This window comes from Oncorhynchus keta, chromosome 18 (assembly GCF_023373465.1).
Source record: "Oncorhynchus keta strain PuntledgeMale-10-30-2019 chromosome 18, Oket_V2, whole genome shotgun sequence".
NCBI lineage: Eukaryota > Metazoa > Chordata > Actinopteri > Salmoniformes > Salmonidae > Oncorhynchus > Oncorhynchus keta.
Genome location: NC_068438.1, coordinates 14,215,425 through 14,241,489, shown reverse-complemented (window position 1 = coordinate 14,241,489; position 26,065 = coordinate 14,215,425). Strand labels below are relative to the sequence as shown.

Here is a 26,065-nt window from a genome sequence, read left to right as displayed (position 1 = left end):
ATGTTTTCCAGATCTGTGCAGATGATGAGAGGAAACCACTTTAGACTATGGAGATGCACCCCCCCTCTCTCAAGGCTCCTCCTGCTCTCACTCACACTGACCACCACACTGCCTGGCCTCCGCTTTAACACTGACTCCATTCGCTCCGTTATGATTTCATTTTGCTTTTGGGTGATGTTCACACACTTTCTTCCCCCTTTTGGTTTATATTTCTTTCTCTTTTTCCCCCCACCCTGTCTCTCTGGTACTCATTTCCCCTCCGCCCCCCTCCTGTTTTGGCTGCCAGCGTTCACGTCCCTCTCATCCAGCCGCAGTGTGGGTGAGTTTGCCACCGCTGGCACTGCTCTCCCTCACCCGGGTGCAGGTGCTCACAGTAAGTTCTCTCACTGGGCTCAGCCTCTAGCTAACACCTAACTGCCCTTTCTCCCCTCTGTCTGTCTGGTAGGCTCTAAAGATTTCCCCAAATTAATGTCTATGGTTGTTCCTATTGGTGTGTGTGTGCTTGTCTGTCTGTGGATGCGTGTGTTGTATGCTCTTTTGACGTTTGCTGACCTGTTCATATCCAGAAGTACAAGGACATTGGTGCAAACTAACATGATGTCATGCAGTCTAAACAGCAGCCAGCTATTGAAAGAAAATATGGGCAATTATTACCTCGGCCTCTGGAATTCTTATCCTGCAGAAGATCATTTTAAGAATGATTTGAGATTATTAATCTAAAGATATTTCTCCACCTATGTATTGTACTAAGATCTTGTAACAGTGTAGGCAATTCGATGATTCACTGTAGGTGTGTTAATTTGTCAGACAGGAGAGTCGACAGGATTTCTTATTCCATAGCAACTGTCAGGTTCTACCCTCAAACCATTCCCAGTGAAGTGATGCTCCTTCTCTTCCTTTACTTCAACTTTCTCACGCCGTTTCGTCAGACAGTGACCAACCTCAGTCTCTGTGCCTAACTAACCCTCAGGGTAAGATGATTGTTAAGAAAGGCTACGATCATCCTACAAACACACTTGAAGTTACTGTGTGGCTCTTGGTACAGTCAGACTAAGGACCATGAGTGCTGTTGGGCTCATTTCAAGTCTGACACCGTTGACTCCATTAGATCTGACAGTTATACTACTCAGCAGTATAATGCAGATCCTTTCCATTGTTTTCAGGTCAGACGAAGCACAGTGCTGTTGTAAATGAAAGATGACACTGCTGTGTTCTGTTGATGCTGCCTGCCTCCAGTAGCACACAGTGTTCAATCCAGCCCCCTAGATTTACACTGCACAGTCAGGAACACACACACCCCCAGGCCCCTGTTGTGTGACTCCTCTGTCATCTCTTTCTCTCTTGCAGGTAGCACTTCCTCTGGGGAGGCCTAGCTAACAATAGCAATTTAGCACATTTTTACCACTTCCCCAAATCCCGAAGCGTCAACTTTGGATGCTTCAGTTCCTCCTCCCAGTCCCAGAGCCAGAGTAACTCCTCCACCGCAGGAACGCCCAATGGGGCGAAAGTCCGAGACAGGCACTACTAGCGTCCCCACCGATAGATACGCAACTCTGGCTGACCTGGACACCATCTTTAGCTCTGACAAAAAAACGGAGCAAGGTTAACCTCTCCCTGCTCCGAGCCAGCCTCCACTGTGTTTCGCAGACTTCAAGATTCGTTGAGTAGAGTGAGATTGCTATCGGGTTGGGGATGATGAGCTCATGCATGGTGTAGAATAGATCAAATCCGGGTCCTTTCAGAACCAGCAGGTACAGTGGGTCCTCATTTAAAAGTTGTATAATAGCACAGCTTGCAGGATGCTGCTGAAAGGTATGGCATTTTGGAGTGAATGACATCATAGTATTTTACTGTCAACCACCAGAGGGCAGCTTTGAGGGCAGTCTTTTTGAAGCTTGTTGGCGCTTGCTTACTTTTCCAAATAATTCTACTAAGGTCCATGCAGACCAGATGTTTTGATTGCTATACCCTATCCGAAAGAGCATATTCCAAGGTTTTTAATGAAGCTAGTTTTTCCAAACAACACAAAATGTTTTCCAGATTGTTTCTCCTTCAAAATAAAATAAAAAATCCTAGAATAACCACAGCTCCATGCCTACTGATGACAATCAGCAAATACCCATTTGGGGAAAATATCCTTTCTGTTTTTATTCTGTTGTATTCCATCATTCATATTGTAAAAGCCTAGGGAATATAAGCATGTGATGTCTGCTAAATGAACAAGTGTATTTCATTTTCATGGTGCTGCCATAGCCTCAGCTACTATAGCACAGATCAATAAATATTAAAACACGCTATTCTGTTATTTAGAAATAAATTGTCTTAGCACCATGTTTTTTATGACCCCCCTAAACAAAATATGAATGGACTTTGTGATTGTATATATTACATTGATTTATTAGACTGGCGGCTATTGGTAGTCAACTCATCGGGTCCTGGCTATTCTACTGTTAATATGCATATGGTGCTGCAGACCTTCATGGCAGATTGAGGATAACATTCTCTGGAGGTTTTATGGTATTTATCTCAATGTAGGCCTACTGCTAGTGTGTAAAATACACATATTTAGGAAAAGTCAGGGACAGGTGGGTTCAAGGTTTTTATTGGAATGGTTATTGAAATGACATGGCACTGTAGGCTTCACAGTCCTGTTTACTGTAGCTGTCTTAACGTATCTTATTGGCATAAAGGCCTACTTCAAAATATATATCAATCATCCATACATTTGTGCATGTCATCACACGGCATACAAGTCATCCGTTTCTTTAAATACAGTCAGGCTTTTTAGTTATAAAATGAAATAACAAAGGGAGCCGTGAATAATTAAACGATGAATAAACCGAAACATGCTGGCTCTAGCGATTGAATGCATTTGACTGTTTTTAATCTTGGCTGTACTAAAGACTTACCTTTTTTTTGTTTGAACAGACTATATGGGATTGTTAAATGTGATTAATTACTGTATTTGTTGTGCTGTTTATACTGTTAGAAATTTAGCTTAATTAAATTGATAAATATTATGGTGTTTCTATTCCAAGAAAAAATTAAAATGCATTTTACATTAGCCTATGTAGGGTAGGGTTTCCGTTAGGATAATGTGCTGATGTACAACGTGACTGGTCGGGAGTAGGCCTAGGCTACTAAGTGACTGGTCTGGAGTAGGCCTAGGCTATTAAGTGACTGGTCGGGAGTAGGCCTAGGCTACTAAGTGACTGGTCGGGAGTAGGCCTAGGCTACTAAGTGACTGGTCTGGAGTAGGCCTAGGCTATTAAGTGACTGGTCGGGAGTAGGCCTAGGCTACTAAGTGACTGGTCGGGAGTAGGCCTAGGCTATTAAGTGACTGGTCGGGAGTAGGCCTAGGCTACTAAGTGACTGGTCGGGAGTAGGCCTAGGCTACTAAGTGACTGGTCTGGAGTAGGCCTAGGCTACTAAGTGACTGGTCTGGAGTAGGCCTAGGCTACTAAGTGACTGGTCGGGAGTAGGCCTAGGCTACTAAGTGACTGGTCTGGAGTAGGCCTAGGCTACTAAGTGACTGGTCGGGAGTAGGCCTAGGCTACTAAGTGACTGGTCGGGAGTAGGCCCGGGCTACTAAGTGACTGGTCGGGAGTAGGCCTAGGCTACTAAGTGACTGGTCGGGAGTAGGCCCAGGCTACTAAGTGACTGGTCGGGAGTAGGCCCGGGCTACTAAGTGACTGGTCGGGAGTAGGCCTAGGCTACTAAGTGACTGGTCGGGAGTAGGCCTAGGCTACTAAGTGACTGGTCGGGAGTAGGCCTGGGCTACTAAGTGACTGGTCGGGAGTAGGCCCGGGCTACTAAGTGACTGGTCGGGAGTAGGCCCGTGCTACTAAGTGACTGGTCGGGAGTAGGCCCGGGCTACTAAGTGACTGCGAGTGAAGAGCAAAATAATCCTAACATTCAGGTTCTAACCAATATCCAAATGTAGATTCAGTGAAAATAAAACAGTGCTGAAATATTTGGCCACATTGCTTCAAATCCTATTATAACAATTTGATGACTTTGGGAGTTTCAGTAAGCAACAATGTGTTGCCTTCAATTGCATTATTCCTACATTATTCCAATAATTTTGTCATTCAGTGATATTTATTCCCATAGTAATTTGTTATGGATCCATCCAGATGTGGTTAGAAAAAGAGATGGGAGATGGGCTATGCAAAAGAGATGGGAGAAGTGACATGCCTCGCAAACATCCATTAATACTTTTAAAGACCCTAAACTTGGCAAGAGTCTATTGTCCTGCTGATAGTCCATCAAGGGTGGATGGCTTCTTTTATATTCCAAATGATTGGAAAGGCTGCTAAACCATTTACACCTGGCCCACAGCGTTAATGCGCTGTACAGTAAGTACGCAACTTCACTGCATTCTCCGCCTGATTCTCTACCAATACCACCAGATGTTTCTTTCTATTGTTATCTTTTCGGTAACATTCCACAAGTAAATGTAATAAATAAAACACAAATGAAATAGTTCAGGTCTTGAAAAGGTGTTTTATTTATGTATTATTTATCTAGTAGCCGAGGCTATATGGCTGCGCCATCAACTTGTTCATTTAACAGACATCACTTGCGTATATTTAGTAAACATATATTATGGAGTATAACATAACATTTTAGTTTCTCTTAGAATAAAAACCTTTAACAGTTTTAGTGGGGCGGCAGGATAGCCTAGTGGTTAGAGCGTTGGATTTGTAAGTTCAAACCCCCGAGCTGACAATCGTTCTGTCGCTCTGCCCCTGAACAGGCAGTTAACCCACTGTTCCTAGGCCGTCATTGAAAATAAGGAGTTGTTCTTAACTGACTTGCCTAGTTTAATAAAGGTTAAAAAGGTTAAAAAAAAAATTGTAATTATTAGGCTACAGTCTTCTGACAAAACAAAAAATGCTTATTTTTTGTGTGTGTGCAGAGGAAGAGGTCATCACTATTGTTCTAAATTCAATCATTCAATTAATTTAAATTGAACTGCTAGCCAGCAGCATACCACCCTGCATACCACTGCTGGCTTGGTCCTGGGTTGGTCCTGGTCAGTTCCTGGATGGGAGACCAGATGGTGCTGGAAGTGGTGTTGGAGGGCCAGTAGAAGGCACTCTTTCATCTGGTCTAAAAATAACATCCCAATGCCCTAGGGCAGTGATTGGGGACACTGCCCTGTGTAGGGTGCTTTCTTTCGGATGGGACGTTAAACGGGTGTCCTGACTCTCTGAAGTCATTTAAGATCCCATGGCACTTATCGTAAGAGTAGGGGTGTTAACCCCGGTGTCCTGGCTAAATTCCCAATCTGGCCCTCAAACCATCAGTCACCTAATAATCTCCAGTTTACAATTGGCTCATTCATCCCCCTCCTCTCCCCTGTAACTATTCCCCAGATCGTTGCTGCAAGTGAGAACGTGTTCTCAGTCAACTTACCTGGTAAAATAATGGATAAATACAATTTAAATTGTGATATTTTGTCACTCACGTTCAACAACTCCAAATCGACTTTTGCATGCGCTCCAAAGGGATAACTTGAAATAACATGATAAAGGTTAATGAAATAAATGAAAGGAACATGTATTATTTATTAGCCTAGTGGATATAAGAAGTAAACTCAGCAAAAAAATAAACGTTATCTCACTGTCAACTGCGTTTATTTTCAGCAAACTTAACATGTAAATATTTGTATGAACATAAGATTTAGCAACTGAGACATAAACTGAATACGTTCCACAGACATGTGACTAACAGAAATGGAATCATGTGTCCCTGAACAAAAGGGGGGGGGGTCAGTACCTGGTGTGGCCACCAGCTGTATTAAGTACTGCAGTGCATCTCCTCATCATGGACTGCACCAGATTTGGCAGTTCTTGCTCTGAGATGTTATCCCACTCTTCCACCAAGGCACCTGCAAGTTCACAGACATTTCTTGGGGGAATGTCCCTAGCCCTCACCCTCCAATCCAACTGGTCCCAGACGTGCTCAATGGGATTGAGATCCGGGCTCTTTGCTGGCCATGGCACTGACATTCCTGTCTTGCAGGAAATCACGCACAGAACGAGCAGTATGGCTGGTGGCATTGTCATGCTGGAGGGTCATGTCAGGATGAGCCTGTAGGAAGGGTACCACATTAGGGAGGAGGATTTCTTCCCTGTGAGATTGCCTGCAATGACAACAAGCTCAGTCCAATGATGCTGTGACACACCGCCCCAGACCATGACTGACCCTCCAAATCGATCCCGCTCCAGAATACAGAACTCGGTGTAACGCTCGTTCCTTCAATGATAAATACGAATCCAACCATCACCCCTGGTGAGACAAAACCGCGACTCGTCAGTGAAGAGAACTTGTTGCCAGTCCTGTCTGGTCCAGCGACGGTGGCTTTGTGCCCATAGGCGATTTTGTTGCTGGTGATGTCTGGTGAGGACCTGCCTTATAACAGGCCTACAAGCCTTCAGTGCAGCCTCTCTCAGCCTATTGCGGACAGTCTGATCACTGATGGAGGGATTGTGCATTCCTGGTGTAACTCGGGCAGTTGTTGTTGCCATCCTATACCTATCCCACAGGTGTGATGTTCAGATGTACCGATCCTGTGCAGGTGTTACACATGGTCTGCCACTGCGAGGACGATCAGCTGTCCGTCCCATCTCCCTGTAGCGCGTCTTAGGCGTCTCAGTACGGACATTGAAATGTATTGCCTGGCCACATCTGCAGTACTCATCCCTCCTTGCAGCATGCCTAAGGCACGTTAACGTAGATGAGCAGGGAGCCTGGGCATTGCTTCTTTTGTTGTTTTTCAGAGTCAGTAGAAACGCCTCTTTAGTGTCCTAAGTTTTCATAACATTGACCTTAATTGCCTACCGTCTGTAAGCTGTTAGTCTTAACGACCGTTCCATAGGTGCATGTTCATTAATTGTTTATAGTTCATTGAACAAGCATGGGAAACGGTGTTTAAACCCTTTACAATGAAGATCTGTAAAGTTATTTGGATTTTTACTAATTATCTTTGAAAGACAGGGTCCTGAAAAGGGGACATTTATTTTTTTTCTGATTTTATTTTAGGCATATGTGAATTAGGCGTCATGGAAAATCATTGTCAAAAGCGCAAGAGATACTGTTGCATGACAATCTGGTGCTGTTAGATTACAATATTTTTCTGCCCATTTGGAACAGTACAACACTAAAAAATAATAAGTAATACCGTAGTCTGTTCTAATGGAAGAAAAAAAAGTAACGCCTTTATTACAGCATAGCAAAATGTAAAAATGTTTAATTGAGGAACCACTGTAGTCATTTATTTGTCTGGATTTAGGGTGTTTGCCATTGTTTCACCCCTGAGAAGTACACCAATGGGATCTGTCCGTGTCCAAACAGCGAGAGTCTGTTTTTTCATCACTAAAGACAATATGACTGAACAACCACTGAGTATAAAATCTAGGAAAGTATTCAGACCCATTCCCTTTCTCAACATTTTGTTACTTTGCAGCCTTATTCTAAAATGAAGTAATACATATGCCTCATCAATCTACACACAATACCCCATAATACCCCACAAAGCGAAAACAGGTTATTAGAAATGTTTGCAAATGTGTTTAATAAAGAATAGATACCTTGTTTATTTACATAAGTATTCAGACCCTTTGCTATGAGATTCGAAGTTGAGTTCAGGTGCATCCTGTTTCCAATGATCATCCTTGAGATGTTTCTACAACTTGATTGGAGTCCACCTGTGGTAAATTAAATTGATTGGACATGATATGGAAAGGCACACTCCTGTCTATATAAAGTCTCACATTTGACAGTGCATGTCAGAGCAAAAACCAAGGCATGAGGTCAAAGGACTTGTCCGTAGAGCTCCGAGACAGCATTGTGTTGAGGCACAACTCTGGCGAAGGGTACCAAAACATTTCTGCAGCATTAAAGGTCCTCAAGAACACAGTGGCCTCCATCATTCTTAAAGGGAAGAAGTTTAGAATCACCAAGACTCTTCCTAGAGCTGGCCTCCCGGCCAAACTGAGCAATCGGGGGAGAAGGGCCTTCTTCAGGGAGGTGACCAAGAACCCGATGGTCACTGACAGCGCTTCAGAGTTCCTCTGTGGAGATGTGAAAACCTTCCAGAAAGACAACCATCTCTGCAGCGCTCCACCAATCAGGCCTTTATGGTAGAGTGGCAAGAAGGAAGCCAATCCTCAGTAAAAAAAAAAACACATTGCAGCCCGATTTGGAGTTTGCCAAAAGTTACTTAAAGGACTCCCAGACCATGAGAAACAAGATTATCTGGTCTGAATGCCAAGCATTACATCTGGAGGAAAGCAGACCCTGCTCATCACCTTGGCCAATATCATCCCGACGGTGAAGCATGGTGGTGACAACATCATGCTGTGGGGATGTTTTTCAGCGGCAGGGACTGGGAGAGTAGTCCGGGTCGAGACAAAGATGAACAGAGCAAAGTACAGAGAGATCCTTTACGAAAACCTTCTTCGGGACAAGTCTCAATATCCTTGAGTGGCCCAGCCAGAGCCCGGACTTGAACCCGATTGCACATCTCTGGAGAGACCTTAAAATAGCTGTGCAGCGACTCTACCCATCCAACCTGACAGAGCTTGAGAGGATCTGCAGAGAAGAATGGGAGAAACTCCCCAAATACAGGGGTGCCAAGCTTTGTAGCTTCATACCCAATAAGACTCGCTTTAATTGCTGCTAAAGGTGCTTGAACAAAGGTCTGAATACTTATGTGATATTTCAGATTTTTGTTTTGTCATTATGGGGTATTGTGGAAAATTGTCAAAGGGTCTGAATACTTTCTGAATGCACCGTATGGTAGCTCCCTAAATGTCAACCTGAGAAAACCAGTAGTCATTTGACATTATTTCAAGACATGCAAGAGAAACCTTTGCAAGCTTAAGACATAACCATGTAAATCTGCGGCCATATGTATCAAGCATTTCGGAACAGGAGTGCTGATCGAGGATCAGGTCTCCCCTCTCCATTTAATCCCATTCATTGTGTTCTAAAAGGCCAAACTGATTCCAAATTGCAACTCCTACTCTTGAGACACTTGATACATACTGCCCCAGGTGCTCATAAAAACCTGCTGTTAGAATTGGGCTTTCTGGGATTCCAACACTTTTGCGCCCCATCTGTTCAGACATACCATCTCACTGTCTGGTCCTAATGTCAGCTCACCTGACACCTGAATTGCTATGGTTACCTCTGTGTGGGAAAAAAAACTTTTCTTAGCACTGGGGTATCTTGTTTTTGAAAACAATAATTCTACTAGTTGACTACACTTTGCCCGAAAACAGGTGAAGTGAGGGTGATATGCGTGGGAACACCTCTCGTAAAACCTGCAGCCTGAATAGGAAGTCTGAGTAAAAGCATGAGTAGGTGTTTTTAGAGCCTTCATTTTAGTGGACCCCAGCAGAACAGAATCCCAAAGGTATAGAGTCAGGCAAACGGAGAGTGGGAATCGTCACACATCGTTTCCTCTGTGTGGAAAAACGTTTCTTAGCACTGGGGTACCTTAGAGCTTTGATTTCTATTCCGACCTGCACCTTGAGGAATATGGTCCAGTCGCTTCCAGCATTCAATTTCTGACTTCTAGATCACATTCGTTCGTTCATACAAATAACAGCTACAATAACTAGATCACAGCTTGTTGTGAAGATGGTGACGTTGCTTGAGTGTGGAGCAGGTCTCCTTTGTGTTGGCATGATGTGTTGCTCTCGCTGTTGTGGGTGGGAGACGAATGGAGTTACTAATAAGTACCCTCCCTCGCTCCTGTGTTGTGAACCAGCCTGTATGTTTTTTCAGGAGGTAGTGTCCCTAGCGGGGTTCCAGGCTCTCTCCCCCCGGTGGCGTCGGCAGGACTGCGTCACCCCCAAAGTCAGCTGACGGGTACGTCGGCGGCAGACCGCTACGCCGCGCTGGCCGAGCTGGACAACGTGTTCGGCTCGTCAGCCCCCGCCACCAGCGTCTACAACACCATCAGCACTTCTCAAGGGTACGAGAACACACCATCAGATGAATTCACCCTCTTCCCATTACCGTCTAGTCTATGCCTTGAGTTCCTTCTGTCTGTCTTTCTTACATTCACATCTTTGTTATTATATAAGGCGAACTTCTTGGTACCAACAAGTAGATCTATTTTTAAAAATGATACTCAGCCCTCACCTCTCTCTAGTTGGATCCCAAATCGCACCCTATTCTCTAAAAGTGCACTGCTTTTAGCACCACTGCTATTGATCATGTAGGTAATAGGTTGTCATTTGGGACGCAGCCTCTGTCACGGTGAGTCCATGGGGTCACTCTAACGCCAGTGTTGTGTTGTGTCCCAGGGGGATGTTTGGCACTGTGACAGGAGTCTCGTCAGCCCAAGCACAACAATGTATGTCCAGCATGCCCCAGGGTTTTGGAGGTGAGTTACATCACTCCGTGTGTTTTCTTTCATCCCTACCCTTTCCCCTTCAGTGTGCACTACACTAGTTCACTCACCCCTTGGGTTTAAAAATATTGGATAGATGTAAGCGTGGACTATAGGGAGTTTTATTCATATTTAACTCACTAACTTGCGTCCATTACTTTTCGATCTGAGGGGGAGTGAACTATCATGGAAATTCACCACTAAGGACTCCAAGTCAAAGTAAATGAAGCAATCTTTATTGCTTACACTTGTAAAACCATTGCAGTAGAAAGGTTTACCTTAAGACCTTTGCTTCATACAGTTAGATACATGCTTCATTACACATTTTAATTTATGTAAGTTCCCCAATGTTATCACACACACGCAAGGACAAATAGTCCCAACATAGCCCATTTTGCAAGGTTCACAGACTATGATCCAAACAAAGTTGACAGCCAAGCTGTCACCTCCCACTCGCTATCTACATTGCCAGAGTAGCTTCTAGCGGTTTCTGATAATGACATTTCAGCTGGAGCTTTTGACTTTCTCTTCTTCCTTCGGGTTCCTAAGACAGCAAAATACTTGAAAAGAAAAAGGAAACACAAAATATGACAAATATTAGTAATGCTTTAAGCTAGGCATAATCATATATGGCAAAAACTGAAGTTTGATTACATGACAATTCCCACTCTCCCTTATAGCCTGACTCTATTATACCTTTGGGATTCTGTTCTGCTGGGGTCCACTAAAATGAAAGCTCTAAAAACACCTGCTCATGCTTTTACTCAGACTTCCTCGTCAGGCTGCAGGTTTTACGAGAGGTGTTCCCACTCTATATCACCCTCACTTCGCCGCTTTTTTCGGGCAAAGTGCAGTCAACTAGTAGAATTGTTTTTCCAAAACAAGCCCTCCCCCATCCTGAGCCTAGGATGTACAATGAATCTCCATGGCTAGTCAGGTGGTGTTATCCGTCCCAGCCCAAGTCCAGAACCTTTGTACTCCTCCACACATCTCCCGGCCTTCTAATCAGTCAGGAGAAGCCTTGAGATCAGGAGGTGCACATTCCGGCAGCATGCCGCAGTCCACTGGATAATTATCCTTCTCATACACAAAGAGCTATTTCTGAGACGAATATGTTCATAAGTGAATATATTGAGGGAATATAATGATATAAAACAGTGAAGCTATAAGACAGTGTTATAGGGAAATAGTTCACATTAGATCTATCATGTGACTCCTATCTCACCCTTATGGAAACATTCTGTCTGAGACAGGCCCCCTTTTGTACTTTGCCTCCGGCCACACATACATTTGCATATAGATCATTCCATCTAACCTATAACGCATGAATCACTACTGCTAGGCCACTTATATAGTTATAAACATACTAGAACTTGCTCAAGTCAATTAGTCAGTTTCCAACAGTCCCTCATCTGGAACAAGGATCAGTCACATATTTCACGCTGCCTAGAATAAATATTGACTTGAACAGGGAGAGAGAGAATACATGTTTAATCATTTCACACCACCCTTGATGACAATGAGGTTGGGGCATGGACCACAAATCTCCTACTATCAATGTCCCAATTATGTTTAGACCAAGCTAATCTAGTGGGTTTTCTGATAATCTCCCTCTCGGAGGACACAAAAAGATAAGGTTTCTCTGAGAGGAACACTCCCTAGACTCACTGGATTCTTACAAATATTGAATTAGTTTCGGAAACCATCTGCAGGATGAGCAGTGCACCCTCCCCTCACTTTGTACTCTCCGCACAGTTTAGGGGCAGCTCTCTCTCTCTCTCCTTGCCAAATTGTAATTACAACTATTGATCAATTATCCAGCCCGTTCTTCATGTTGAGTCTAGCACTTGAATTTAAGACCCCCAATTTAGCACAGACACTGGCAGAATGTACATTTACAGACGGTGACATATATATAACGATGACATACATTATATTCATACATTTATAGCTTTAACTTTTCTCATCACAGCCCCCATTTGTCCCTGTCTTACACTGTCGCGAGTGGCATCGGTATCTCAATGCATTTTTTTGACTAAATTACTATACATTTCGCAGTGTGCAGACCCCTCACAATCAACCTGATACCCACAATTTTGGGCAACCTTAAATCACTACGGGCACGGTTGACCACCCCCCTCCCTCCCGGCACTCATTCTTCTGGCGTTTCTTAATTTTCTTCTTCAGATAGCTTTACAGTTCATCTTCCCAATGTTACACATTTAACTCATACCTGTCAAAGTGGATGGCTCTTGATAATGTCCTGATTTCTATATCTGGGGAATAATCTCATTTTCCCAAGCAGACCAATCTCTCACCTGAGCCGCCGCCACCACCTCCCTTTATGGTCCATTCTGTCTTGTCCATTTTCCGACTAGTGCACCAGCAGCATGAGAGAAGTTTGGACCTGATCTCTCTCCATGCTCACTCTACGTGGACGGTCTCCGGACTCATGCTGCACTCCTGAGAGAAAAGGCAGTTGATAGCGTTGACTGGAATCTGTACACATGTTGCTGGCTCGGACTCGGGTCTCAGGTAGAAGGACAGGGCCATAGTGAACAGCATTGTCGCCATTACTTCAGCTGGTTAGAGGGGGTGAGGCTCACTGTTCTCGGTCAAATTGTCCCTTCCATGCATCGAGATACCATCTATGATCACCGGAGGGCAGACCAGAACAACAGTTTAGGGCATTACTGATTCAGGAAATCCAGACAACTATTCAATGTATGACAAATTATTACATTCCCAATATTCTTAATACACATTTCTAAGACAAATGTCCAAGAGAATAACAACACACTATTGAAGCCATTTTGCAAATTGGCTTATACTCCCCTAATATATTGGGAACGTCACCGCAGAATTACAGGGTCAGGGAGTTAGAGGACTAACCCTTAGGGAGAAATCCCGAACATACAACACACCCAATCTGGTGAGAAAAACTAAACAAACATAACAACAATAGCAATGCATTTCTTCATATTTACCAGCGTTTACATATTATACTTAAATCTCACCCAATGTATCTAGCCTTTCTTGCGAGGGTGATCAGGCCTCACCAGAAAGTCAGGACAGAGGTCATTCGACACCTTTAAGTGAGTCTGTTCTCATTGAGTCTGTTCTTTTCCTTTTCTTTCCCTGTACTTCAGACTCAATTATTTATATATAATGAGATGACAACCCAACTCGGGATAAGGGCTTTTAGCGGGTGGAATAGTGGGGACCAATTGGAGGTTTACTTAGTAGCAATACAAATATTATGGTACAGCTATATAGACACTCAATTATCACTTTGTAATGGTACGTTTACAAACATATATTTTGATAAATAGAATTGAAAGTTGTCTCATTATGGTAAGTGGTGAAATAAGTATAGCCAGTTACAATTGTAATGGCTTAGCAGATAATAAGAAAAGACTATCAGTATTTACCTGGCCAAAAGAGAAGGAATAAAATATATATTGTTTACATGAAACTCATTCAACAATTTTAATGAAGTTTTGTGGGAAAAGGACTGGGGGTCGAAATATATTTCTCCCACAGGCAAAGAAATTCAAAAGGGGTTTTAATTAACAGTAATTTTGATCCAAATGTGCCAATTGTTGAAACAGATCATCAAGGTAGATGGAATATTTTAAATATGTTATTGGACACTAACCAGATATGGCTTATTAACCCATACCGTCCAAATAATGATGATCCAAGCTTCTTTGAAAATATATATAAGAATTTATCAACTCTACAAGCAACACTAGACTCTATTATGGTGGGAGATTTTAATACAGTCTTAAATACTTCCATGGACCGGAAAGGAAATCACACAAACTATCACCCTCAGGCACTGAAGGAAATCAGGAATGTCAATGATATATTGGAATTAGTGGATATATGGAGGTTGCAATATCCTGACCTAGTGAGCTATACATGGTGGAGGCTTAATCAGGCTAGTCATCTTGACTACTTTCTTATGCCATTCTCTCTGGCACCAAAAGTTTAAAAAGTGTTGATAGGGGACAGAATGTGGTCGGATCATCACATAATTGGCATATATATTACTCTTACAGAATTCCACGTGGGCGGGGATATTGGAAATTTAATCAAAGCCTACTAGATGATAAATTGTTTAGAACTAGGACAGAAGAATTTATAACTGACGTTTTCAGACAACTTGATAACAGCAGATCCCCTTACTGTATGGGGCACTTTTAAATGTGCCTTTAGAGGCCATGCAATTCAGTACTCATCTATAAAACAAAAGCAATTTAGATCATTGAGTCCATATTAACAAAGGAAATTTAAGGACTAACAGTACAGTTAGATAGCAATAAAAACTGTACCATCGAGGCACAGAATAAGTTAGAGGAAAAAGAAATGGAGGAACTTATTCAAGTGTATATCCAGTGTAATTTATTATAAAAATAAAGCGAACTGGATGGAATATGGGGGAAAATGCACCAAGTTATTTTTCTATCTTCAATATAGAGATGCTACCAAAAATGTTTTATTGAAACTTGTTACAAATGATGGAGTCACGCACGATTCCCCGAATGATATTTTGAAAGAGGAAGTAAAGTACTTTAAGAATATGTTTTCATTTCAGTCTCCTCCATCTCCACTAACCGAAGCTAAATGTATGGATTTTTGTCCTAATAATAATATAAAATTAACATCTGTACATAAAGACTCATGTGAAGGCCAAATTAAAGAGGAGGAACTTCGTGATGCAATTAAAGCCTTTAAGGCTGGGAAAACTCCACGGCTGGAGGGCATACCAGTGGAAGTATAGAAAACTTTTTTTTGGATATACTCAAAGGACCATTATTAGCATGTTTTAACCACTCCTATATAAATAGTAGATTATCGGACATGCAACAAGAACGTCTTATATCATTATTACTGAAACGGGACCCAAGTGGTATATATAAAGATCCAGTCCATTTAAAAAATTGGAGGCCTCTTACACTTCAGTGTTGTGATGCAAAAATCCTAGCAAAATGCTTGACACATAGAATTTTAAAATGTATTGTCAGCTATGATTCATCCTAATCAGACAGGTTTTTTACATGGACGATACATTGGAGATAATTTAAGACAAGTACTGGAAACAATAGAATACTTTGAAGTATCGGGGACACCAGGCCTGGTTTTCATATCTGATTTTGAAAAGGCTTTTGATAAAGTACAACTGGAGTTTATATATAAATGCCTAAAATATTTACATTTTGGGTAATCTCTTATAAAATGGGTTAAAGTTATGTATAGTAACCCTCGCTGAGAAATGGTAAATAATGGCTACATCTCAAAGTTTTAAACTATCTAGAGGAGTAAAACAAGGTTGTCCACTATCGGCATATCTATTTGTTATTGCCATCAACATGTTAGCTGTTAAGATTAGATCAAACAATAATATTAAGGGATTAGAAATCCGTAGTTTAAAACCTAAGGTGTCATTGTACGCTGATGATTCATGTTTCCTTTTAAAACCACAATTAGAATCTCTCCACTGCCTCATATAGGATCTAGATACTTTTTGTTATCCTCTCTTGGATTAAAACCAAATTATGATAAGTGTACTATATTACGTATTGGATCACAAAAAAATGCAAATTTTACATTACCGTGTAGTTTACCAATTATTTTAAGTGGTCTGACGAAGATGTGGACATACTCTGTATACAAACCCCAAAAGAAAGAAATGATCTCACTCCAATACATGTTTATAGAAAGTTAGGAAAAATAGATAAGATCTTGCTACCATGGAAAGGAAAATACCTGTCTATTTGTGGAAAAATAACCCGGATTAATTCTTTCGTCATATCAGTTTACCTATTTGCTTATGGTTTTGCCTACACCTAGTGACAAGCTTTTTAAATTATATGAACAAAAAATATTCAATTTGATTTGGAATGGCAAGCCAGACAAAGTTAAATGGGCCTATTTATTTAAGTAAGTAACATTTAAGTAATTTAGCAGACGCTCTTATCCAGAGCGACTTACAAATTGGTGCATTCACCTTATGACATCCAGTGGAACAGCCACTTTACAATAGTGCATCTAAATCTTTTAAGGGGGGGGTGAGAAGGATTACTTTATCCTATCCTAGGTATTCCTTAAAGAGGTGGGGTTTCAGGTGTCTCCGGAAGGTGGTGATTGACTCCGCTGTCCTGGCGTCGTGAGGGAGTGTGTTCCACCATTGGGGAGCCAGAGCAGCGAACAGATTTGACTGGGCTGAGCGGGAACTGTACTTCCTCAGTGGTAGTGAGGCGAGCAGGCCAGAGGTGGATGAACGCAGTGCCCTTGTTTGGGTGTAGGGCCTGATCAGAGCCTGGAGGTACTGAGGTGCCGTTCCCCTCACAGCTCCGTAGGCAAGCACCATGGTCTTGTAGCGGATGCGAGCTTCAACTGGAAGCCAGTGGAGAGAGCGGAGGAGCGGGGTGACGTGAGAGAACTTGGGAAGGTTGAACACCAGACGGGCTGCGGCGTTCTGGATGAGTTGTAGGGGTTTAATGGCACAGGCAGGGAGCCCAGCCAACAGCGAGTTGCAGTAATCCAGACGGAGATGACAAGTGCCTGGATTAGGACCTGCGCCGCTTCCTGTGTGAGGCAGGGTCGTACTCTGCGGATGTTGTAGAGCATGAACCTACAGGAACGGGCCACCGCCTTGATGTTAGTTGAGAACGACAGGGTGTTGTCCAGGATCACGCCAAGGTTCTTAGCGCTCTGGGAGGAGGACACAATGGAGTTGTCAACCGTGATGGCGAGATCATGGAACGGGCAGTCCTTCCCGGGAGGAAGAGCAGCTCCGTCTTGCCGAGGTTCAGCTTGAGGTGGTGATCCGTCATCCACACTGATATGTCTGCCAGACATGCAGAGATGCGATTCGCCACCTGGTCATCAGAAGGAGGAAAGGAGAAGATTAATTGTGTGTCGTCTGCATAGCAATGATAGGAGAGACCATGTGAGGTTATGACAGAGCCAAGTGACTTGGTGTATAGCGAGAATAGGAGAGGGCCTAGAACAGAGCCCTGGGGACACCAGTGGTGAGAGCGCGTGGTGAGGAGACAGATTCTCGCCACGCCACCTGGTAGGAGCGACCTGTCAGGTAGGACGCAATCCAAGCGTGGGCCGCGCCGGAGATGCCCAACTCTGAGAGGGTGGAGAGGAGGATCTGATGATTTATATAACTAATATTAATTTGGAGGGCAGAAATGATTAAATATTAAAGCATTAGACCTCTCACTAAAAGGCATCAGTCTTACAAAAGTTATACTTATATCCAAACTGGTTCTCTAGTAAATTGGTAGGAATGTCTCATCCTATGTTCAAGAATGGCCTTTTTCCCTTTATTCAGATTACACCTGCTCACTTTCGGTTGTTTGAAAGGAAATCATCTCCAAAATATTGTTATTTTTTTAAGCACGCCTTAAAAAGTTGATTGCAATTTCAGTTTAATCCACTTGAAAAGACAGAACAAATAATACAACACATATTGTTGTTAAACTCAAATATACTAATTGATTAAAAAAAACAGTTTTTTTTATGTATAATTTTTGTGAATGTTATCATAAATAGGACTGGTGAAGTTGTCACACACGCAGCTAACACAGACATATGGAAATGCCTGTTCTACCTAATACTACAACCAACTAATCGCAGCATTACCACAAAAATGGAAGAGGCAAGTAGAAGGGGAAAAAACAAGGAACTTGTATGTCGGCCCTGCATTAAAGAATATAAATGGTTAAAGAAAAGTGTGATAAACATATACCAAAAAGCTGACAGCTGTGCCATATAAATTGCAAAATGGTTGGGAAGAGATTTTCGATGTACCCATTCCATGGCACATGGTCTATGAATTGATAAGCAACACAACAACGTATTCAAAACTTTGCATTCTTCAATTTAAATTACTATACAAAATTCTTGCAACCACTATAATGTTATATATATGGGGGTACAATCTTCCCAGCTCTGCAGATTTTGATGTGAGGAGGCAGAGACATTAGATCATTTATTTTGGTAATGTCCATATGTAGCTTGTTTTTGGTCACATGTCCAGGAATGGTTGAGGAATTGCAACATTTGCGTAGAACTAACGCTGCAGATAGAAATACTGGGTGATTTGAAAAGGCATAGTCAATCGATTAGTAATATAATAATTATTTTAGCAAGAATGTTTGTTTTTAAATTACAATCTGTAAAAGCTATGAGAATAGAAAGGTTCAGTACTTTTGTGAAGCATCACAGCACAGTTGAAAAATATATATGGCAAATAGAATTGCAAAATGGATGGTGTTAAGAGATGGATGGGAGGGGTTGAATGGAGCTGAAAGGTGGGACTATAAGATATGGGGTCTGTAAAATGTATATAGGTTCAGAAATGTTGTGAAATAGCACAGTTACAAATAGAAATCAAACTGGATGGACATCCAGAAACAGAGGCGGGACTAAAAACAAACAAAATATAACTATTGTAGAATAGATTGTGTCTGTAAAAGCTGTATAAGATGTATAAACTGAAGGTTGAAGCCTAAATGTTGTTTATTAGTTTACTCCAATTGGGGTAAGGGTGGTAGGGTTTGCGGGGAATAATAAAGGTATATTCTTAAAGTATGTATATCTACATAGGTATGTATATATGTATGCATACGTGTATGTATATGGATATATATATATATTTACCAAAAAAAGATATGGGGGATTGGAAATGAAGATAATTACATTGATGGAAGCAACATTCTTTCTGTAATATTAAGCTGATCCACCCCTTTAAAAAAAATATATTTGGTAATAGTAATTTCCCCTTTCATATCTTCACACACACCACACTTAAATATTTTCTCATTTTCTTCATTCACACATCACACAGAACTTGCTTAGGTATTCACTCAGAATCCCTATATAACATTATCAAACAAGGTCCACACAGAACTTCCTTAGGCATTCTGTGTGAATACCTATATAACGTTATAAACGAGGATCACCAAACCTTTTCCTAGTTCTCTCTTAGAACTTGGATCCCTTCTTAAACGAATGTATTACTTAATTTAAATGTACTTTATTGAAATCCGTTGAGTTGTCCTAGGTTTCGTGGATGTTGTTTCCTCCCGGACGCGTCCCACAGTGGAGGTCTGGTCCGGGTGGGTCCTCGTCCTCTTTTAGTGAGACAGGAATATCCCTTTACGCCGTTCAAAGAATGTGCCACCGGTGTTCCCTCGCAGACCCTTACTGATGGATCACATCGAGAAGATCAAACATCCTGTGTCGTGGAAATTCACCACTGAGGACTCTTAAGTAAAAAAATCAATCTTTAGTATCACGGCTGGAGAGGTTCACAAACTCAATCCAAGCTTGACGAAAACTATGAAGGGGAGGTTCCCTTTCAGTCCTTTTATACTGCTACACAAACAAGTCATAAGCATGGTTGGTTCTTGTATGTGACTGATGTATACAACACAAGGCTTTTGACCTTGAAACTGAGACATTGTATCACTTCAAGTTATTACAAAAGCAGCCTTGTGCTAAACATACGATCATATACACAAAATACACATTTTCCATCGCAGACCGATTCCACACTTTGGGGAGAAGGGGGTAGATTAGAATTGGACCGTACATTTCTACAGAGCTGAAGTAGACACTTAGCTACTCAGAGATGAACTGATATGAGTTTGATGTCTCCTCTTTCCTTCTGCCAGGTCCGTCAACAAACCCCTTTGCTGCTGCAGCGGTTGCCCCGGCGATAGCCACCACCAACCCCTTCCAGAGCAACGGGAGAGCAGCGGCTATGGCAGCAGCAGGTGGGGACACACCACGGATGTTTTGCATACCCAATGTACTTGAAACTAAAGACATAGGCTTTACCCGAAATCATTCTTGCCTACTACTTACTAAAATTCTATACTATGTACTAACCCTACTACATACTGTTTAGAACAAACTGTTTAGTAAAAATGTATGCACTAAGCAACAGATATCAGTATACTAGGCACACGCGTACTTAGGTGTAGAATGTGCAATTGGGTTGTTCCCTGCCATTCGTACATCACGTCAGATCATCTGATTATCAGCTGTTGTCAAATACATGTGGGAGTCTGAAAATACAATTATCTTCCTCAGTAGCATGCAGCGAATTCATACTTGATGAAAAGCCTAAATGAGTATGACATCCTGGCATTTTAAGCTTTCTACGTTTTTGAAATATCACATACTCTAAAACGTTCCGTTTTGCGCATACCCAATCAACATACTATTTAAAACGCAAGTACGGGTATTCGGACTCGGCCACTGAGTTAGAGGGTGCACTTAACCCAAAACCTGTCATGTGCAGGCCCATTGCAAAGATGGTGGATGAGCTCTGAAGTACATCTCTATGACTAAAGCTGATCTAGCTGTCGTGGTTAGCGGCCATTTTGAGGTAGTGCGGAAGAAAAACATGTTTCACAGATGGCAGCTATATTCCAAAGTCATGCTAAAATATCACAAATGAACTGAGGCAGGTGATCATGTAAAATATTTTCTTTGTAGCAAAATTCAAAGAATAGCCTAGCAGTCAACTGAAATCTCACAAGTCCATATTCTTAGATGACTTTTTACGGTGGATGATTGACCACCTGAAACCCTGTAAGAGGACTCATGGTCACAGTGGTCATGGTCATTAGAGGGCATAATGAGGTTATGAACCAGATGCCTTCACTTCATCTAATTGTATTAATCTTAAAGTAAGTATTTTGCCTGGGGCTTGGCTGCTACAAGACAGCAGCATTATTCATTAACAATAGTCTGTAGCTAAATGAGGATATAGTCGAAGTAGTAACAGTTGGTGACTGAGTGTTTTTGTTATAAGCGTGAAGGTGTGTGCGTCTGTATGTCTACGTGCAAATTATGATGGTTCTGTCTGATTGCTCTTGTGATGCTCGACAGGCCTGTTGGGGGCTCTGCATGGGCAGGGTTACCCTCCAGCCCACTTTGGTAGGTTCCCTCCTCCTCTTCCAGCTCACTCCTTTTCTCCCTCCTTTCTGCCTCCCTGTGTCTTGGCTGTGGCAGTGCTTCCTAGAGCTCCCCTGAGCAACCTGTGACTGTCTCGCCGACTGCATGTGTTGTGTCCCCTGACCTCTGACCCCAGTGCTACTTCTACTGTATATGTGAGTGTGGGGGTCCTGATGCCCTCACCAATTCCCCCCGCCCCCGCTAACGCTCCCAGACTGTAGTGATGTGACATCGCCGATTACCCCTGCTGGCCCCCTGCTGGCCAAGAGAAATGGCCTAACTAACAGTCGTAGATTTTCAGCCTATAGCTGTTGGCGGTGTGTATGTCCTCCAGCTGAGCTCTGAGGTTATAAACTGGTGTTGAAAGGACATCAAACTGCCAGATAACCAGTTAAGAGTATCCTTGAACTGCACAACCATCTTGACTTTTATAGTTTTTTCACCCTCCTGGATTCTGTACACTGCCTTTGCTAAGATTGCTTATACCCTGAGTGCTGTAGTACTGTAACTGTGTGCTAGATGCTGTGTACTTTAATGCTGGTTATGTTATGGATAGAGCTAGTCTCTGAGACTTGTTCTAGTCACAAAGTAGTTTTTCTGCTGTTGCCGTGTTTGTTTCTGTGTTTAATTGTACACTGCTCAGTAAAGATGTTTTTCGTTCAGGTTGTGTGCAAATGTTAATCTGGCGTCAGGTGTGATTATAGCTAGACTAGGTGGGTGCTTCAGATGTTTTGTGGTCTGCGTTAGCACTTAGCAGTGATCGTGTAGCGTGAGCTCTGTGTAACTGATGTGATATTGTGTAGATTGAGTGTCCTCTCCTCTCCCGCCTATCTTGCAGCCACGTTTGGCACAGGGTCCATGAGCATGCCAGCCGGATTCAGGAACGCTGCTACCTACAACCTCCCCACCAGCTTCAGTGGGACCTTCCAACAGCCCTTCCCAGGCCAGGGCCCCTTCCCCCAGCCTCCGGCCTATCCCCAGCAACCCAACGGTGTGTTGGGGTGTTTGCATGGGTGTATGTGTGCTTTGCATGAATTTGTGTAGTGTACCCCTTTTCATTTAAACCTTTAGTATTCACCTCTTTCTCTGGTCCACCAGGAGGGGGGTTTTCAGCCTATGGTCAGGCCAAGGCTGTGGCGACCCCCTTTGGGCAGGCGATGGCTGCACCCGGGGTATCTAGTAACCCCTTCTTGGTGAGTGGGACCATTGGTTGAAAGCCAAGTGTCCACAGTCTCCATTTGATAAAACTTGTGTTAGTTTCACTGGTGGTGATTTAATGGCCCCCTTTCTCTCTCTCTCTGTCTTTGTCGTCCTTCCAGGCGGGCGCCCCTTCAGGACACTATCCCTCAGGAAGCTCTTCAACGAATCCTTTCTTATAGCACTGCTCCACCTGAACTCCACCACTCGGGTGTTGTCAACTGGCGTGCACCGCTCCCACCTCTTGCACTGTTTTGTTTCACAAGACGCTTGTGAAAAAAGAAAAAAAAAGACAAACCCAATGTTTCTAAAACTGGTATTTTGTATTAAGTGACGTAACTGACACCGTCCATGGCAACATAAAACAAAACAAGGTAAAGGTGTGTAGAGGGAAGGGGGGGGGGGTGTTAGGGGTGGCAGGAAGCATAGCTGTTAAGAGCTCTGGGCCAGTAACTGAAAGGTCGCTGGTTTGAATCACTGAACTGACTAGGTTAAAAATATGTCTGTGCCCTTGAGCAAGGCACTTAGCCCTAATAGCTCCTCCTGTAAATTGCTCTGGATAAGAGGGTCTGCTAAATGATTCTCATGTAAATGTGTTAAAGGGGCGGAGTTTCCTCTCATCCTCCATCTAACCTGTGATCTGGCCCGGCCTCAGCTGAGCCAAATGTATATTCAAACTGGCCGATACTAAGTTATTGCAAAATATTCCCATTCTTTATGCTGCAATTCTGTAAATATTTTTTTCTTAGAGGAAATTAGCTCTGTGCATATCAGTATTTGTATCTTTAACACGAGTTTAAGGCAGAACTGTTACTTGGAAAATCTTAGAGGACTACTGTGAGTTACTGTATTTGTAAAGAAGAACCAAAAGCGGTTTGTACAGCGTGGTATCGGTAGGACTATTTTTACATAGAATAAGAGGTGAACATGCGTTTCATAATTTGTTACAGAAGAGGGGGAGGAGCCTCTCTCCTCTTCTGTGATTGGCCTCGAGGGCAGAGACTCCACCTGAAAGGGGATGGGCTCTCACCTGTGCTCTCACCTGTCCTGCTGTCCAAGTGGTTTACCACAATATAGACTGAATACCACTGATGTTGGGTGTTAAAGACATTTAAGTTAATGTGTATATATATTAAAATGAATTTTAACTAAAAAGAATGACCAAACCATGTCTTTGTATTGCTGCACTGTACATCTCCATTTTCATATATTGAAATATTTTTGATATACTGTATATAAAAAGATTTCTATCACGATGAAGATGTTGCAGTCTGAATACTGTGGAGCTGTTACTCTTGCTCAGGAGTATAGACTGTAAAGAATATCAAACAATCAGACCTGACTGTCATCAGTGTCTTTAATTCAGTAGGGCACAATATACCAAAAAATGGTGCAAACGAAAACAAAAATGAGCTTTCTTTTTGGACACACTCGGGGTAGAAACTCCCCGTTTTCAAAAGGTTTTCTCCCCTACAGAACATGGCCCAGTGGTCAGTTTCTTCAGCTCAGAGTCTTTGTTCAGAGCCAGTGTCACTGTCTTTCAGACTTGGAGGCTCCTCTGCAGTGGTGGAGTGTCTGTTGCTTTGCCACCCTCTCATAATCATATACACACCCCTCAGAAAGAAAATGACAGGGATGGCTGAGAAGTAGCTTCCATAAATGGTGAACTGCAAAAAAAAAAAGTGGAAAAACGTTAAGCTTATTCCTTACTCTTCAGTCGTAGGGCTAGCAAGCAGGTCTTATTATTGTCCTGTGACACTTGAACTGTTAACTCACCTGTGGGATGATGCCCAAGCCGAACCCTCTGCCATCCACCACAACGGTTGTGATGATAGTCTGAAGGACCAAAGCCCCAAAGTTGTTTGCGCCGAAGATCAGTGCATATCTCTCCGTGGAGATCTCCGTAGCAATTTGGAACCTGGAAGGAAAGGGGGCATGTTTTTCCCTCTACCAAATATTAAAGGGTAATTTTGTAACGTTTCAGATCTAAAAAAGGGGTCCAATTAAGGGGTTTTAATTATATGCCTGGACTTTTAACAGTTTTCTTTTCCCAATTTGTATGGTGTTAAATACTAGCCACTATCAGTAGCCATCGTCAGTTATACCAATATATTTTGAACTCACGTTAGTGTTAGTTTCTGTACATTTTGCATCATTCCATCGCATCATTAGTTTACCTTTCATCTGTCACATTCAGGCTCTGATCAGGCCCTACTCCCAAACAAGGGCACTGCGTTCATCCACCTCTGGCCTGCTCGCCTCCCTACCACTGAGGAAGTACAGTTCCCGCTCAGCCCAGTCAAAACTGTTCGCTGCTCTGGCCCCCCAATGGTGGAACAAACTCCCTCACGATGCCAGGACAGCAGAGTCAATCACCACCTTCCGGAGACACCTGAAACCCCACCTCTTTAAGGAATACATAGGATAAGTAATCCTTCTCACCCCCCTAAAAGATTTAGATGCACTATTGTAAAGTGGCTGTTCCACTGGATGTCATAAGGTGAATGCACCAATTTGTAAGTCGCTCTGGATAAGAGCGTCTGCTAAATGACTTAAATACATAAACTGTATTAAAGTAACCAATGTCCCATGGCTATGTACATAGGGCAGCACCCTCTAAGGTGCAGGGTTGTGTACCGGGTGGTAGCCGGCTAGTGACAGTGACTAAAGTTCAGGGCAGGGTACCGAGCGGAGGCAGGTTGGTGGCATTGAGATAGAAGCTGTTCTTCAGTCTCTTGGTCCCAGCTTTGATCCACCTCCACTGACCTCGCCTTCTGGATGGTAGCAGGTGATCAAGCTGTGGCTGAGGTCCTTCATAATCTTCTTGGCCTTCCTGTGACACCCAGTGCTGTAGATGTCCTGGAGGACAGGAAGTGTTTCCCTGGTGATCTGTTTTGTTACAATGTCATGTGCATGTTTAAAGTGGCGTTTAAATACAAAACAAATTGACAATACAACTTTCATAACAGTTACATACCAATAAAAAGAGGCTAGCCTGCTGGCCTTACTGGGTCGATAGGAACATTAGCCGAGCTATTTAGGAGGGATGTCACAAATGATTGTCTAGTTCTGTTTTTCCTGCCGAGGGGTGCCCTATTCCTGCACCCAGGGGGGATTAGTTTAAAGTCCGGGTACAGGGGGTGGCTTGTTCTAAAATGATTTTGTGCAGAGGGCCCTGAACTTAAAGATCTCATCCAGAGCTGTCTATTTGACTCCAAGTACCTTGCTTCCTGTGGTGATAATCCTTCTCAGCATATTTATCTGGCTGACAGTGGCATTGCCAAACCAACAAACAATACAAAACGTTTAAATAATCTCATAGTCCAGTCAACATTAAAAGATCCCAGCTTTTTGAGAAAGTACAGTCTCTGCTGACTCCTGTTTTTTTTACCTTTATTTAACCAGGCAAGTCAGTTAAGAACAAATTCTTATTTACAATGACGGCCTGGGAACAGTGGGCTGTTCAGG

At 42.7% G+C, this 26,065-nt stretch overlaps 1 protein-coding gene and 1 long non-coding RNA gene across 10 annotated transcripts in view; one reads left to right on the top strand and one right to left on the bottom strand.

The window, feature by feature from the left end:
• The window catches only part of LOC118371324 (arf-GAP domain and FG repeat-containing protein 1), a 42,418-nt gene extending 18,565 nt beyond the window's left edge, over nt 1-23,853 (top strand). For 3 of the 8 annotated variants that reach the window (XM_035756731.2, XM_035756735.2, XM_035756730.2), the window contains 8 exons: nt 287-373; nt 9,802-9,991; nt 10,326-10,405; nt 20,110-20,211; nt 21,335-21,382; nt 22,239-22,391; nt 22,499-22,593; nt 22,720-23,853. In XM_035756731.2, coding sequence (XP_035612624.1) covers nt 287-373; nt 9,802-9,991; nt 10,326-10,405; nt 20,110-20,211; nt 21,335-21,382; nt 22,239-22,391; nt 22,499-22,593; nt 22,720-22,779 — 815 coding nt within the window. In that variant the 3' untranslated portion in view covers nt 22,780-23,853. The remainder of the gene's footprint in view (nt 1-286; nt 374-9,801; nt 9,992-10,325; nt 10,406-20,109; nt 20,212-21,334; nt 21,383-22,238; nt 22,392-22,498; nt 22,594-22,719) is intronic. The other 5 variants (XM_035756736.2, XM_035756733.2, XM_035756737.2 and 2 more) reach the window with 3 other exon arrangements.
• LOC118371325 (uncharacterized) lies at nt 10,414-19,631 on the bottom strand. 2 transcript variants are annotated; one of them, XR_004822980.2, is made up of 3 exons: nt 19,401-19,631; nt 12,730-13,340; nt 10,414-10,971 (listed from the first exon to the last, which is right to left on the bottom strand). It is a non-coding gene; the product is annotated as an uncharacterized LOC118371325 (long non-coding RNA). The 2 variants fall into 2 exon arrangements; XR_004822979.2 differs by having other exon boundaries at nt 19,469-19,631.
• Nucleotides 23,854-26,065: the final 2,212 nt, after the last annotated feature.